The sequence below is a fragment of the Gadus chalcogrammus genome, chromosome 8 (genome assembly GCF_026213295.1).
Source record: "Gadus chalcogrammus isolate NIFS_2021 chromosome 8, NIFS_Gcha_1.0, whole genome shotgun sequence".
Classification (NCBI taxonomy): domain Eukaryota; kingdom Metazoa; phylum Chordata; class Actinopteri; order Gadiformes; family Gadidae; genus Gadus; species Gadus chalcogrammus.
In genome coordinates, this window is record NC_079419.1 from 15,035,788 (window position 1) to 15,050,878 (window position 15,091).

The 15,091-nt window shown below is 43.5% G+C and overlaps 1 protein-coding gene across 1 annotated transcript in view; it reads right to left on the bottom strand.

The window, feature by feature from the left end:
* Positions 1-184: 184 nt before the first annotated feature.
* Positions 185-15,091, bottom strand: part of LOC130387883 (parathyroid hormone/parathyroid hormone-related peptide receptor-like) — a 36,053-nt gene continuing 21,146 nt past the window's right edge. Inside the window, exons 2-9 of the mRNA XM_056597178.1 lie at positions 13,930-14,032; positions 7,293-7,403; positions 6,966-7,090; positions 4,110-4,204; positions 1,353-1,534; positions 1,062-1,066; positions 858-914; positions 185-307 (exon numbers count right to left, since the gene is read on the bottom strand). Coding sequence (XP_056453153.1) covers positions 185-307; positions 858-914; positions 1,062-1,066; positions 1,353-1,534; positions 4,110-4,204; positions 6,966-7,090; positions 7,293-7,403; positions 13,930-14,032 — 801 coding nt within the window. The remainder of the gene's footprint in view (positions 308-857; positions 915-1,061; positions 1,067-1,352; positions 1,535-4,109; positions 4,205-6,965; positions 7,091-7,292; positions 7,404-13,929; positions 14,033-15,091) is intronic.

Genomic DNA, 15,091 nt, shown 5'->3' on the forward strand with positions numbered 1-15,091 from the left:
CGTACAAAAAACACACGAAGATGTACAGTTTACACACTACATAAGCTGTAATGCCAAGTGCATAAGAAAGAGAGATTGACGCAATCCAAAGTAATCAATCCTCCATGCAATGCACCGTGGATCACCTGGTGATTGGCAATTTGACCCAACAACTCACCCCAGCCAAGTAAGTGAATCCCCACACCTACTTCCTGTCAGAGAAGAAGGTCATGACGATGAGGCGTGGAGGTACAGGCCCCCACAAGGATCCAGTAGTAGTTAGTGCCAGGAAGTAGAGGCAACCCGTCACCACCACCTTGCATCCAATCTGTAGCACAGAGCGAGAGATAAACAAACATACACACAGACAGACCGACAGACAATGTTATCTTGGAAAAATCCGATCGAGGCTCAGTCTCAACCAGGGAAACAGAAAGCGAAGAGGGATCTTTGTTTTAAATCGCGTTATTGACTCACGCCTTCCGAAGCCAGTTAATATGAGATGTATTTTGTTATTTTCTCTTGATCCCTTTATCCCCATGTGCATATAATAAGCATTAACATGTCAGCCCGCTATCTCTTCTCTCTGAGATAACATCGGGCAGGAAATTAGAATATCATCTATTTTAGGCATTCTAGACTGATTTGTAGCAGTTTGCACTACTAGATGTATTTGCAAATAAAGTAGGATTTTTGTGTGCTATCTACCCTCTCCCAGCCATTTTGCTTGCATTTGCATAAATCATTGAGCATTAAGAAAATCCTCCACAGGCTGGCGTCACATTCCAGTGTGTTCCTCACAGCTTAGTTAGCTGCCTGGAACCACCCAGAGAACAAGACTAATAAGTGTAATGGACGATGATGGATCAAGGGCAAACCTCCTCCCCAGGGGCCCTACCAACGGGGGCCCTAATCTTCTCATTCATCCAAACAATCTGCAATGACAAAGGGATCAGGAAAACACATCCAAACACAACCCACTGTATTGCTAAGAGGCTAGAATGTAACCCTAATATGAGCCTCCACATGTCCATACTAATTGCCTCATAGTTTAGCAACAACTGTAATTTAACCATCTGCACTTGGACTGACACAAAGGTCACACGGAAGTCACAGTCACAATTAAAGGCGAGCTCTGAAAAGGTTGATACGCTGTGACGCTAACGCAGACGGCTAACGACGCCTAGAGTGCTATCATGTTGAACCTTACCCCATGCCCCTGTCCGTCCAGCATGAGCTGACATTCCAGGACATGCCTCTCTCCCTCTCTCTTAAACGCTTATTTGTACGTTATTTGTGCACGGTTTCAATGCAAATGGCGATCAAAGTTCTGGTGTTTTATTATTCGCGGCCTCTTCCTGCGCCAAACGTACAAACTGTGTTTTGTCTGCGGGCGGGGCCCTCGGTGGACTTGAGGTCTTCCACGGTGACCCTCTCCATGTCCTCCATGGCGGAGCCCGAGTACAGCACCACGTCCTTCACGAAGATGCTGATGGCCCTCAGCATGAAGACACAACAGGTCATGTGGATGTAGTTGCGGGTGCAGTGCAGGCGCCTGCAGGGCGGACATGGAGGTGACGGTTCTTCCGTCATTACAAAATCATGAAATCCAAGTGGGGGAAAGTACACACAAATAATCAATAATGCATGCTCCTGAAAAACATCTCCACATGATAATCCCAAAGCAAAAACAAGTTATGTAACGTTTACATTGGTTAGCAGCATCCGAGGCCCAGCGGTAGGCATCCTAATGCGGTGTGTTTAATGTGTTTGTGTGTGTTTGTGTGCACGCTCACATGCATGCGTGCGATTTCACACACACTATGAACAAAGCCGAAACACATTCTTGAGATTAGGAGGCTTGAAAGGCACAAATATTGATCTCTGGGCTCAAAGTGAGCAGCAAAAGCGAAATGACTAGCATGTGCTGAAACAGTCAGTCCAAACTCTCCCAGAATATCTCTCCATCTAAACCCAATATTTTCAAAGCGCCAGGCATCATGCCATTAATACTTATCATCCACCGATTGGCAGGTAAGGGAACACAGTAGATCAGTGCCCTTGTGACTGTGGAATTATAAAGTAATATGCACTGAAACAGCCAGTGCTTAAAATGCAGACATGGAATTGCCTGTCACAACATGGGCTTATACATGTTAAGAACACGCGGCTACAAGTTACGACCCTCACGGACACTGTAGCGTAATGTACACATAATGTAAGGTGAACCAGATATACTGTAAATTTTTTTCAAACAAGCTCATAAAAAACAAACATATGTATATATAAATTTTATATCTATATATATATAATATCTATATATATATAAGCCGTCTTCTGACAAACTATCGACTGGAGAATGGTGGCAAATTGAGGCAGGATAAGCGATTCCCCGTATGGACAGACGAAAAACTACAAGCTACACCGCTAATGTGAAGTATCCCCCTGGAGACCGTTGTGAGCCCGGCTCTCCAGCAGTGTGACGTGCGGAGGAGGCCAGGCGGGGCTGGAGTGCCCCCCGAACGTCAGCCGCCCCCCCCCCCCCCCCCGGGATAACACATTAAACTCATTCTGAACATAGATTTCCCGGTGCCGGTGCTGAACCAGGGTCCATGCGGGGCTGGAGGCCCAGGACACTCACGCCCCTGACAACACCGCCGAGTGTGGCGTCACACGTCCCGGCCAGCACCGTCCATGATTCTCCAAAACGTTCCAGAAAGGAAAACAAAAAGAGCCGATGATTTTACAGGCCCGGGAATTAAAGCTGGGGTGGCTCATTTTTTATTCAAAGCATCTTTTGTCGTATTTGTTGAAATTCTATTTATATCCAGCAATCAAAAATTGGATATCTGTGACTGTCAAAGGCTTATAATAAGTAAGTCTTCCGTCCTTCAGCCAGAACGGAATGATTGGATGGCCCATCTGTCTGTCTAGCAAGCTAGCGAGCTAGTCATCTATATTGAGTTTTTTTGGAGGGGGTCTGAAGGGAGGGCTAGGATTTGTCCTGTTGGATACATTTTTAAATGTAACTTACTCATGCTGGTTTCTCCAAATTGCCTACCCTAACTTTAATAAGCAGGGACCGAAAAATATCTTTCTTTTTAATATGCGAGAGCTGCAGTCTTGTGTCTGGCTTCTGTCATTACAGATAAGTCTTCCATTAGTTCTGTTAAGAGGAAAACACAACAATAATATTATTGTCTATTTGTATAGCGCTTTTTCAGATGCAGCAAAACCATAAAAACTAAATGGTAATTTAGGTGAATAGGAAAGGAAAGGGAACATGTTAATCCCCATTTTGAAAATTGACATGTGTCCGCAACTGTGGTCTGTAATCTTCATCCCTAGGCAAATGCCAAATTCAACGTTTTTTCCTAAGAATCATATCATATTCTAAGTAAAACCGACAGTTTAGAAGACAATAAAGCGGGCACACGGCAAAATGTCAGGAAAATCGAGCATTCAGTCCTGCCAGCCTGCAGCCAAAATAATCAACGGTAGACATAATAGTATGCTGTTGAAAGTCAGGAGGCCTCCAAGGGTTAAAGTAACGTTTGATACACAATCTGCAGGCTCCATCCTCATTGTCACGCCACACATTAAGCGGTAAACTCCCAGCACAGCAGGGCTCAGTTCTGCAAGACCATTGTTATTCATATCAGATTAATTCACTTTTAAGTCTTCATCATGTTTTTATTGGAAATAAAGCCAGCATCTGGTGGCTTTGTTGTGTGCTAATCTCACATAAAAAAAAAAAAGGTTTGCGATACGTGGCGCCAATCTTTATTGAAAAGTTAATTAACTACTACGGACTCAACACACCCTTTAGGTGTTGTATAACCCAACCCAGATCCTATTTTAGCTGTGTAGTATCTGTGTAGTATTTTAGTTGGCCGCGGCCAAACTCAATTTCTGTAGATGCTACTCAGCCACGTAACGAAACATGACTTCAGTAGTTACAAATGTATGTCATAGGAGAGTGCTTTAGAATCACTGTAGCATCAACAATAAGTATCAGATATTGGCTTCATTTCAAAGAAGCTGCATGCATTATATATAATCCGGCATTGAAAGTTGTTTTTCAGAACGCACCACTGCCTCTCTACTTATTAAAAAGGTAGTCAACTCACCGGAAATATCCCAGTATTCCCACAGCCACCATGAGGGAGCCCAGAGAGATGGAGTAGCCCACGGTGTAGATGATGTACAAGCGATGGAAGACCTCCTGGGGAACACCACATTACATGTATATTAGAATTTAAAGTACTAATACCTCCATGTATCTTTTCAATATCCGTTATTTCGATAAGGGCAGGCAGTAAATATTACCTTTATATAAATAAATAAAGCTGCCTTTAAAACATATTTCTTTCATGGTGCTGCGTGGGTATCAACAATAAGCCCACTCTGTACATACTTTTTGTATGCTCCCTCATGTGTCAAGGTAATTGCATTTAACTGGTCACACTTGAACAAATAATATTTCCACCAAACACTTGACAGGTTTCAGAACTCAACATACACATGTAGCGACAGACTGTTTTATGTAGTTGAGGTAGCCGTTTAGCTATGAAACTAGTTTTGTTCACGTTTTATAACTACTTTTAACTTTTAAGTAACTTTCTCAAGTAAATAAACGGTAAATAATCGGTTGTCAGCGCATAGCAGTGGCACCGCACAGCGCACAGCGGTGAAACCTGACCAAAACGCGATGATCGCTCTCCCCAATGGCCTTGTATTGGATTGTGCTCCAGCACACAGAGTGTGCCCCCTGGAAATGAAACAGCAATTTGCTTGGGTGGGTGATGGGTCCCATAAGAGCTGCAGGGGGCTAATTGGGGCTTCCAGTGTTCGGGAAGGACACCAGCAGAGGGGGAGAAGGAGGAGGTGGGGGAGGTGGTGGAGGAGTTGAGGGTGGAGGATGGTGGAAGAGGAGGTGGAGGAGGTGGTGGAGTTGGAGGAGGAGTTGATGGAGGTGGAGGAGGGGTGAAGGTGGTGGAGGTGGAGGGAGGTGAAGGTGGGGGGGGGAGGAGGAGGTGGTGGAGGAGGTGGTGGAGGTGGAGGAGGTGGTTGGTGGTGGAGGCGGACGCAGCAAAGGCGTCCAGAGGCTAGCGGTGGCTGGCGCCAGGCCCCTCGGCGCCCCTCTCCCAGAGCCAGGCGCTGGGCTCACCCCTGGGCGCGGTAACCAGACCCTGCGCTGCTGTTATCATTTAGCATCAGGACCCCCGTTGCCAATCGTAGGGGAGTCTTTAGGTTGTGGTGGCGGTCGTGCGGTGTGGTAGGAGTAATTGCACCGTGACCGGGGGTTTTCAGTTTTGCACATATGCATTCATCGTGGACTTCTGAAAACAATTCTTGAGCGTGCATTAACGTTCACATTCAGGGTACGGCAGAGAATGGAGGGACCCACGATGAGGTTGTGACCACATCCTTTTAAGAACTGTTTTTGGAGGGAGAGGGAGAATGAGCCATACATGTGCGAAAAGCCGTACATTGCCAGCTATACTAAAACACTATTTCGCTTATGGCTCTGCAGCACAAAGAGTGTAAGTGAAAATCGAATTTTAACACGTTGAAAGCAATGTGTTGAAAATCGAAAGGATAAATATATTTCCGTGCAGCCGTTCTTTGTTGTCACACATCTGCAGCGGCGCCCCAATGAAATCAAATCCTCCTCCGCACTAAACCTTCATTCCATGAAATCTGCAATGAATGCATTCATGTTGTTCCGGTGACATTTCACTGTGTTCTTTCGAAAGACCCTCGTAACCAATAGCAACCGACTGTCTTTTATTTTTGTTGTTGGTTTTCAACATGGTTAGATGGGAAATCCTATGAGGGACAACGGCGGCGAGGTCTGTGTGGATGTGTAGAGTTCTCAGGGCAGCGGTTGACTGCGGGGTCTGAGAGAGTTAGGCCTCTCGAGCACATAGTGTAACGCCACAGAGTGGGGGGACGGTGAAGCTCTGTCTGAGCAGCATTCTATTTCAATGTCCGCTTCCGAGTCAGTGTTAAGCTGCTATGACCCTTATAGTATAACACCAAAGTGTGTGGCGCATTTCATATACAACATCCATCATCATATGACTCATTCACAACGACCGTACTAAAAAAGTATGGTCGTAATCATGGGGACAACACGCTCCCCCTTTCGTTCCTAGAACCCAAAATGTATTATTTTAAGGTTGAACCAAAGACTCATTGAAAGTAAGCACAGTTTGCAATTACCATGATTAATGAGGCATAATGGCAGAAAAGTAATCCCTTTATCCAGGGGTACATTCAGAGTTTAATGTCAAGCCCTACGTGAAACGTGTCACGTAGCTACCCACCCTGGGCTGTGTTGCTACGGTGGTCCATTCAACTGGCAAAGATGACGCTGTGTCAACAATCACGTATTGTCACCTGGCTGGGGCTTCTGCTACACCTGACCTGTGAAAACGTGCGATAGGCCACAAGCCCCTGCTGCCAACACCATGACACCCTGCCCGCACTACGGGAGCTCTGGTGAGTGCTGATGTCTTCACCACAGACCTGTGTTCGCCACTTTCAGCCACCGCAGAGTTGAGTCGGGTGTCTGATGGTTCTTTGCCTTTCCCATACTTATCGAAAGCCCTGACCGGATGTCTGATGATTGATTTTTGTGTTAGTTTCGATGAATATTATATATAAATATATAATATTGTTTGGAAATTGATTGTTATCTCAAGTAATTTTCTTGTTTGAGGAAACTCATCTAATGAATTATAATGTATATGAATACATTTGCAGCTAACATTGCATCTGAAGAAAAGAGGCCATGTTGAACCTACGACACTCAAATAAAACTATAATTGCATTAAATAATTCATGAGATTTTTGATGAATCTGCCACAGCGATTTCTGTGTTGTCCCTGATTGCGTGGAAGATACTAACTGTCAAACTGTGCAGGGTTTAATGGAGCAGAAATACTGCCATACAGAACATGAACAAAACAAATGCAAACCTTCTCATGGTTGTGGTTGTAGTGAGGGAAGAATTTTGCACATTCACTATAATTGGCCCAGGTCTTGTTATTGGTGGCGGCCAGCTCCCATGTCCCATTGTTGTCACAGCGACGGTATGCTAGTCCTGGGAATCGAACAGAACTGTGTCAATTATCACAGCATCATTACATAGACAATAGACATGGTACACAAAAAGGTGCCGATTGTTGAAACGATGACAAGCAACCTTTGCATCAATATATTCTATGTAATCACACACAGGCTGCTCAATAAGAGTGCTTTCTCTTGCAACGGCTCCCGGCGGAGACACGACAGGTCAGCCCTACCTTGGTGGTTGAAGTCATGGATGTACTCTGGACATGCCGTGGAAACAAGCTCTCCTGGAGCCCCCTCAGGCCAGCAAACAATACCATCCCACTCCGGTGAGCAGAAGCCATCTGCAGACACAAGAGCATGGCTGACATTTAAAACCATGTACTTGGGAGCATGTACTGGAGGAGTGTAGAGCAACGTCTCAATTCAAGCATTACATGACCTCCGGGGGGTGCACTTGAAAAAAAAAAAAAAGGGTCCTTTCATCCATGGAAAAAAAGGGAGAAAATTAGCTCTGCAAAGGCAGCCTTGTAATTTGCAACGTAGCTGACATACGCAAAATCATGGGGATGAAATGGAAAGGTCTGCGACCCGGACCGAGCACTCACTGGGTCGAAGAGCCTACAGCCTACACTTTCACACCGTATAATTAGTGTGGGAAAAATACAATGGATTCCCTAGCATCAGCACTCCCGGGTGTCAAAACAATTTGCCCATTAAGCTCTAAGTGGTCGTTAACGTTTTGTTCACTATGGCTGCAGAGGGCTCATACCAGCTAACATGTTTTCAGACATGTACGCCTGGACAATGTACTATGGTACATTGGTGGTAATGGTCAATTGGTTTCAATATGGATTTCATTTGAAGGATTCCCTGTTGAGGTTTGGGGAGCCACTTTGAACAGGAACTGCTGTCATGAAAGACAAACGGAAAACAAAGGCACTACTTCCTCAAATAGACACTGCATCCTTGTTTCCCCAGAATGATTCCTTTATTTATGGAAACCTGAATTGATGAGATGAAAAAGAAACGCAGTCAACATTCACAATCATGACTTTCTTCTGACGTAAAAAGCACTATCACATTAATGCTTCATTTTAGACTTTATTTTCTTTTCAGACTTTCCTCTCCAAAACTCTGGTGATACATTTGTCACTTTTCAAAAAAATGTGACAAAATCGTCAAAGCCAGCACAAACTAATAATTATGGTTAAAGTTGTACACCACAGGGCATTCAAGGATACAAGTAAAGAGCTGGTGCCCTACGTCACCCATTGATCTCAAGAGGGCTATGAACCTCAAGCCTTCTGATAGGACAGGGCTGAGGCCCAGGCACTTCTGGAAGAAGCCATTCTTTGGTTTGGCATTGATTCTCTCTTCTATTGAAAACATGTACCCCTCTTCTGACCACTAATAAGCAGCTAAACCTATGCCCTCTATGCTGTAGATCCATTATTTTCCCTATTCCTGTAATCAAAGTTACAAAGGACCTTCTGGAGCGATGACGAAAGGCCTTCTTTATATGCCTTCAAGATGGCCTGTCACTCTGAGCACATAATTAAAGAGTAGCGGCATGGGGTTGAGTAATTCGTAGAGCGCTCTGGCGGGAGAATAACAGTGTCTACTTCTGAAATCACACTGACCACAGGTCCTGAGAGTCAAAAAAGGAAAAGCCCTGCAATCTTCTGCCATAGTTTTTCATGACCGCGGGACCACCTACCAGCAGGCCTAAATTTAACAATGCATAGGATCTACAGTACACTGCACAGCTAAGATGGAAATGTCGCTCGTGATTGTTGGGGGACTTGGGCATCACTGATTTTTGTGCCGTAAAAACATTTGCATAGGGTTTTATTTTTCCCCTCCGCTTGACTAATTCTGTCCTGCAGATGTCAAGATGTATACAAACAGAGTCCTAATCCACAGTGAACAGACTCATAATGATGGCCGGTGTTGTTCTACGGCATGACCGCAAGCCTGAAGGCCGGGCTATTTTCACACTGCGAAGTCTGGGGCCTCGAACCCACATCCCTCCACTGTCCTCTCCAGGGGAAAACCTCAGTGTTTCCCTGAATGAAGACCTTGTCCAGGCCCTGTAACGTAGCCCCGCGTATTTAAAGCACAAATGAGGAAGAAAGAACAAATAAGAGCGGGCTTCACTGCGGAGCGGCATTCAGCATAATTAAACGTTCTGAGCGTTGAATGTGGTAAGCGGACTGACCCCTTTAGAGTATCTGGAATAGCAATAGCAATATCAATCCCATTTATTTCCAAAAGGTAAATCCTATAACCCATACAGCACAAAACAGTTTGGCAATGTCTAATAATAGTGCAGTGAGCCACCGCTCTACGTGGTTGTGTGAAATCCACTATGAGGGCGCCAGACAAGACAAAGGAAGGACGGTATAGAGTGAAAAGTCCTCAAAAATGAAATAGCCCTGGTACTATCTCTGAGAATGACTCAGCACCACAGAATCCGCTTTCACCACAATAGGCTAACATTAAACAAATCTAAAAAAAAACAACAAGCCATTTTAGGCCCAAACCAACAAAAGTAAAATATAAAACTATCCATGTCCTTTTGAAGAGAATCCTGTCTTATTACAGTCTCTTGACATCAAAACCTAAAGCTTGGGTAGGCAATATATCGTAGAAGTACTTCTTGTCATATTTGTTGTAATTCTCATCCTGACTTGACTTGAATAAGGAAAAATATCCGGTTTCGTGGCAGTCATAGCATGTAATCATTTAATTACATGCCCAAATGAAATAATTGGATGACCTTCCTGTCCGTCTACCTCCCTGGCTACCGGCTCCCTATCTGCCCATGCACTGCAAGAGTCTATCATCAAAACATATCAACTCTTATCGGATCTTACCAAGTTTAATATTCGATCCCATTCCATTCCATAGCACAAACAACACAGATACTTACCAATATATGCCACAATATTTTACATTAAACTATTTTATGTAAAGTAATAATCAATTAATCAATATTTAACAGGAACGTTTAACACATTTAAAACTAGAAAATGCATTTCCTGTGAAAAAATGCAATCAGTGCTGTAGCGTCAAGTGGGGTTGAAATATAGAGCAACACAGTTTAAGACGTACAGAAAGGTCGAATAGCTGAACCCAAGTGAATATTTAAAGTTCAAAGTTTATAGTCTGAACGGAGTAAGCATGGATAATCTAAACATACAAACTATTTTAGAAAAGTCAACATAGTTGGGAAAGCGTGTTTGGTGTGTGTGGTGTGTGTGTGTGTGTGTTGGTGTGTGTGTGTGTGTGTGTGGTGTGTGTGTGTGTGTGTGTGTGTGTGTGTGTGTGTGTTTGTTTTTGTTTTTGTGTCTGGTGGGTGTGTGTGTGTGTATTGGCATCACTTTATTTAATTATGGTTGAGTCAACCATAAATTACCCACCGACACTGGAATATTTGTTAATGGGTGGAAATATTGTAAAGATACGACTTGATAACAACACAGGTAAGATATAATTTGTGGTTGTTAGAACACTTAGAAAAGTCTGGTGGGTTATTGACGTCATTCTTTCACATCTAGTTCGTCGCGTTTAGGTAAAAGAATGATAAGGCTTTTACTTAATTATGCTTTCAGAAATTTCGTTTGTATAGATGATAGGGAAAATTATACATTCTGACAAAAGCAGACAACAAGCCATTTATGAAGAGCCGAGTCTCAAACTATAGACTCGTTCTCAAAAGCTATAATTCTGATTCTATAAGTTGGACATGGTCATGCTCAGTAGAAGCAGAACAACGTTGAAGATATTATAAAGGACGAGACGCCAATGGCTGTGAGGCTCCGATTGGACCCATTGTGAAACAAGCAGGAGTCGCCTCGCCACACATAAACGCCCATGCTCGACACGTGATGTCCAATCGATTAATCATATAATGTCAGGTGAAAAAAGAACTACCGTCACAGTTTAAGCTTAACATTGTGTTTCTGGGTTAAATATTCAAGGTTCAAAGACGTCCAAAATGTTTAGCTGTGGTTATAGCCAGCCTGGTCTGGAGCTGGGTGACGTCATCACTCTCTAAGAAGGGTTCAATGGAAGTCAATGAGACCAAATTAAAATACTAAAACAGTTGCATAATAGTTTGTATAATTATCAATAATGTGATGATTTGTTAAATGTTTGAACCAGGTTAGTGATTGGAAATTGACTTGAGTTGCAAGTCTGAATTGCTTGAAACAAGCAAAGAATAACATTTAAAAATTGAAATTTAAAAACTGTGGAAGTAGTAAGGACCACAAGTTTGTAGATAATAAGAAAGAAAGAAAGAAAGAAAGAAAGAAAGAAAGAAAGAAAGAAAGAAAAGAAAGAAAGAAAGAAAGAAAGAAAGAAAGAAAGAAGAAAGAAGGAAAGAAAATAAAGCCTAAGACTTAAAAGAGTTGAGCTCTAACTGTGGCACTCAGCCAATATTCAAAGGGGTTTTGGCAGTTTGCATCTTTCCTTTCCTTGGCTGTGTTTGTCTGTCTAAATAAGGGAACGCTACAACGAATAAACTCTCTTATTGAATTTAATAATATAATAATAATTCAATGAATAATTAGTTGTTCCTCTTTGATTGACTAGTGACTAGTTGAAATTACCGATAAGGCATGATATAAGTCAATATCAATGAGTTGGTAGTCTCGCAAAGCCAGACCAAACAACAGCAAGTAGAATGGTCTGGAACCACGCTATTTAGAGCCGTCTATCCGGGGGGAAACTGGGCTGGCCTGTTTTTATTTCTTTAAACCAATCACAATCGTCTAGGGCAGGGCTAACCCCGGGAAGCAGCAGCTTTGTCCATCCGAAATAGTGCAAGAACATCTTTCTTCATCAGCACATGCTGAAAGCAAATCTTTGCAATTTTCGACGGAAAGAGCCAAACATGCTAGCTTACAGCGCCGTCAAAGTCCTCTTCAAAACTCGCCATACTGCGTAGTTTCCGAGTTTGAGGGGGAGCACAATACGGGAAAGCCAGCAACAGGAAGGGGAGGAGTAGCGGTGGAATCCAACGCTAGCGCTATAGACGCTGTCCATTTCTGCTCAGCCAGACTAATGAGTTGGTTGATTGGCTGATTGATCGTGTGATTGCTTGGTGTTAACAGGCTGAGACTACTAGTAGCCTTCAGGCTGTGCCACGGTTCTACGTGTGCTGGTGCATGTTAACACTAAGGCTGGTAAGGTTTTTGAACATGATTGAAATATACAGCGCAGGCAATGCGCACGATGACCTTCTCATCCTGAAAGACGGAGAAAACCTTTTTGAAATGTGGCTTTGAGGGCACAAAAAAAACAACTATCATTGGCTACAAAAAATGAAAACGGCTCCAAATGAACCCTTTAAATCAACCAAGGGTTTGGTTGTTGTTCGTTTTTCCCAGACAAAATGCCCTCATTAGCATGGCTTATTTACACATGTTCACTTCTTTAACGGGGCTGCGATTGGAAAGACGTGTGCAATCTTCCAAATGGGGTCATCAAAGCGCCACCAGATAAAGGCTAGGTCACATCAGCTCCGCCGGCGTCATCAGGTATGTGGGTCAGGCACTGTGGCCAGCGCTGCAGCACACAACCCCTTGAAACGCGCTCTTTACGCAACAAGCTTGAGCAATTTTCCCCTTAACATGATTCCCCTATGGCGCATTACAGTTCCTACTCAGTGCGTCGTTGGATTAAGTGTGAAAATGTTTGCCAACTGAGGAAAAAAGAAACCTGTGTAAACCCCGTCTGAAATGCTGGGAAATACTAGCAATGCTGCACAGATGCTAATCCAATGTTTAGCAATAATAAAACCAACTACAGCTTGGTTCTGGATAAATAGGGACACTGGCCTGGTGACTTGGGAATTGAACGGGTGGGTTACGTCCAACACATAAAAAACCCTCTAAATCCCAAGCCGGGAGCTGGGAATGAGCTCGCAGGTACCGGGTAGCTGTGTGACGTGTCAGGCTGCATTAGACATGACGATTGTCAGAGAGGGAAACTAGCCCCTCATTTTATAAAGGCCTGATGTGTAGCCGGTGCCCTGTGTTGTGTAAGTGTCCTTGGCTGTTGGGATCAATGTGGCGTGAGAAACAACATGCTTCTTGTTTTCCCTGTCACATGCAGACAAGCCATCTTTTAAAGGCACAATGGTATTAGTTTGGTTAATGTTTTACATTAAACATCGTGACACATGGAAATACTGTGTGAGATACAGCACGAGACAGCATAACTACTGGTGGCAATGAATAACACTCTATGTGATTTATTTGATTATTATGGTTTGTTTGCAGAGAGGGAGGGGGAGGGGGGTAGTTCGAGTCTCTGACTACAATTTTACAGAACCACAAGTTTCTGTAGAGAAATGATTGGTATGCAGATGGGATCTGAAATTTCAGTTTCTGAGCAACTGAATGGTAAAATTACTGCAACCAAGTTTTCTTTGAGTCTACACAAAATGATGCATTTAAAGTCCCATAAGTGAACCGATACAGCCAGAATACATATCGCCTTTCTTACTCTGTTAAAAACCCAAAATGAAGACAAAAGGAAATGGACCCCTGTGTTGTTCTGATCAGGATCACTTGTTGAACCTCACGGATGTGCAGTCTAAAACATAACAGCTTGCCCCTGATTTGGGTCGATTCGCCTGTCCATCTTATAGAACTCTGTTAACTAAACAGTAATATACTCTCAGTGGTGCCATTTACTACACACAACAAACGACACTGCCTGTCTTACGATACAGACAATGCTCCAACAACCATTTATTCAACCATTGGCTGTCATCTTTCCAGTGAAAAAAGGTTTTACATCAAACATGCAAGCAAAAAGATAAAGATCATAATGTTGTCGCTTTTCCTTACTCACCTGGAAAGATTTGCTTTGAAATGATGTTTCCCTCACACATACGCTTGGCTTTGAACAAGAGGCCTATCTGTTCATCTTTGGTGAGCACGTCATCTGCATACACCTGCATAGAAGAAGGACATGGAGGTAGGTGTACAGGTGAACAGTATACCGGTAGAGGAGCCCCACAGGTACCATCGAGGTCCCATCTGTGTGACCTCATCTGTGTGACCTCATCTGTGTGACCTCATCTATGTGACCTCTTTGAGGAACTCTCATGAAATCGTATACTATCATGTCATCGAGAACCCCTGTTCACTTAACAAACATATTGCCCTTTGTTCCTACCTATTAACAATGAGCAATACGTTAATGCGGTGTGAATATTGCGCTGTACTGCATGCGAACCCATCTGGGATCCAGCATAAAGGTTACCACATCACTCTCCCCGACCCAAATGAGCATCTGCACATTAGTTGACCGCCGTTGTTCTCCACATGTGATTGTCTGAAGCACAGCTGGTTCCCAACCCCCCTCCCTCCTTCCTTCCTGGGCTCTTCATATCTCCAACACAAATAAAAGAGAAAAACAAGTGTTATTTTGTAAAAGGGCAGAGGCGTGAATTTGCAGGAGGCTAGATGGTGGCTCCTTGACAACCTGATAGATTAGCAGCGGAGGTGGAGAGGATACTCTTTATCAGCCTCCGCTCGAGAGCAGGGGTCAATCCACCCCGCTGAATGGTGTCGACGGGCCACCAAAGTGATAGGTGGGTGTAAAACAAGAACTGCAAAATAACCTGTAACTCTGCATTCCAAATGCTAATTTAGCCCAGGAGGTTAGAGTTAGGATCAAACCTTTAAATATTTTTTGCGTCCTATTTTTGTTCCTGTATTAACAAGCCATCAAGCAAGAGGTAAAGAAGTTGTGCCATATTCCTGTCCTTGGGTCAACAGTATCCATTCCACCTGGTGTTGGTAGACACAGCTGGTATTCCTGTGATTCTATCTGCTGCAGTCAGTATGATTTAGCCACTAATCTGACGTGACGTCTGAACACAAGAAAATACATTATACATACATACATACATCCTCTGACACCTTATGTTTTCCTTCTGCGTTTTGGAGAGCGCAATAATAGCACAGGTGTGGTTTTCCATTGAAGGAAACATTTTGCCATCTAATAG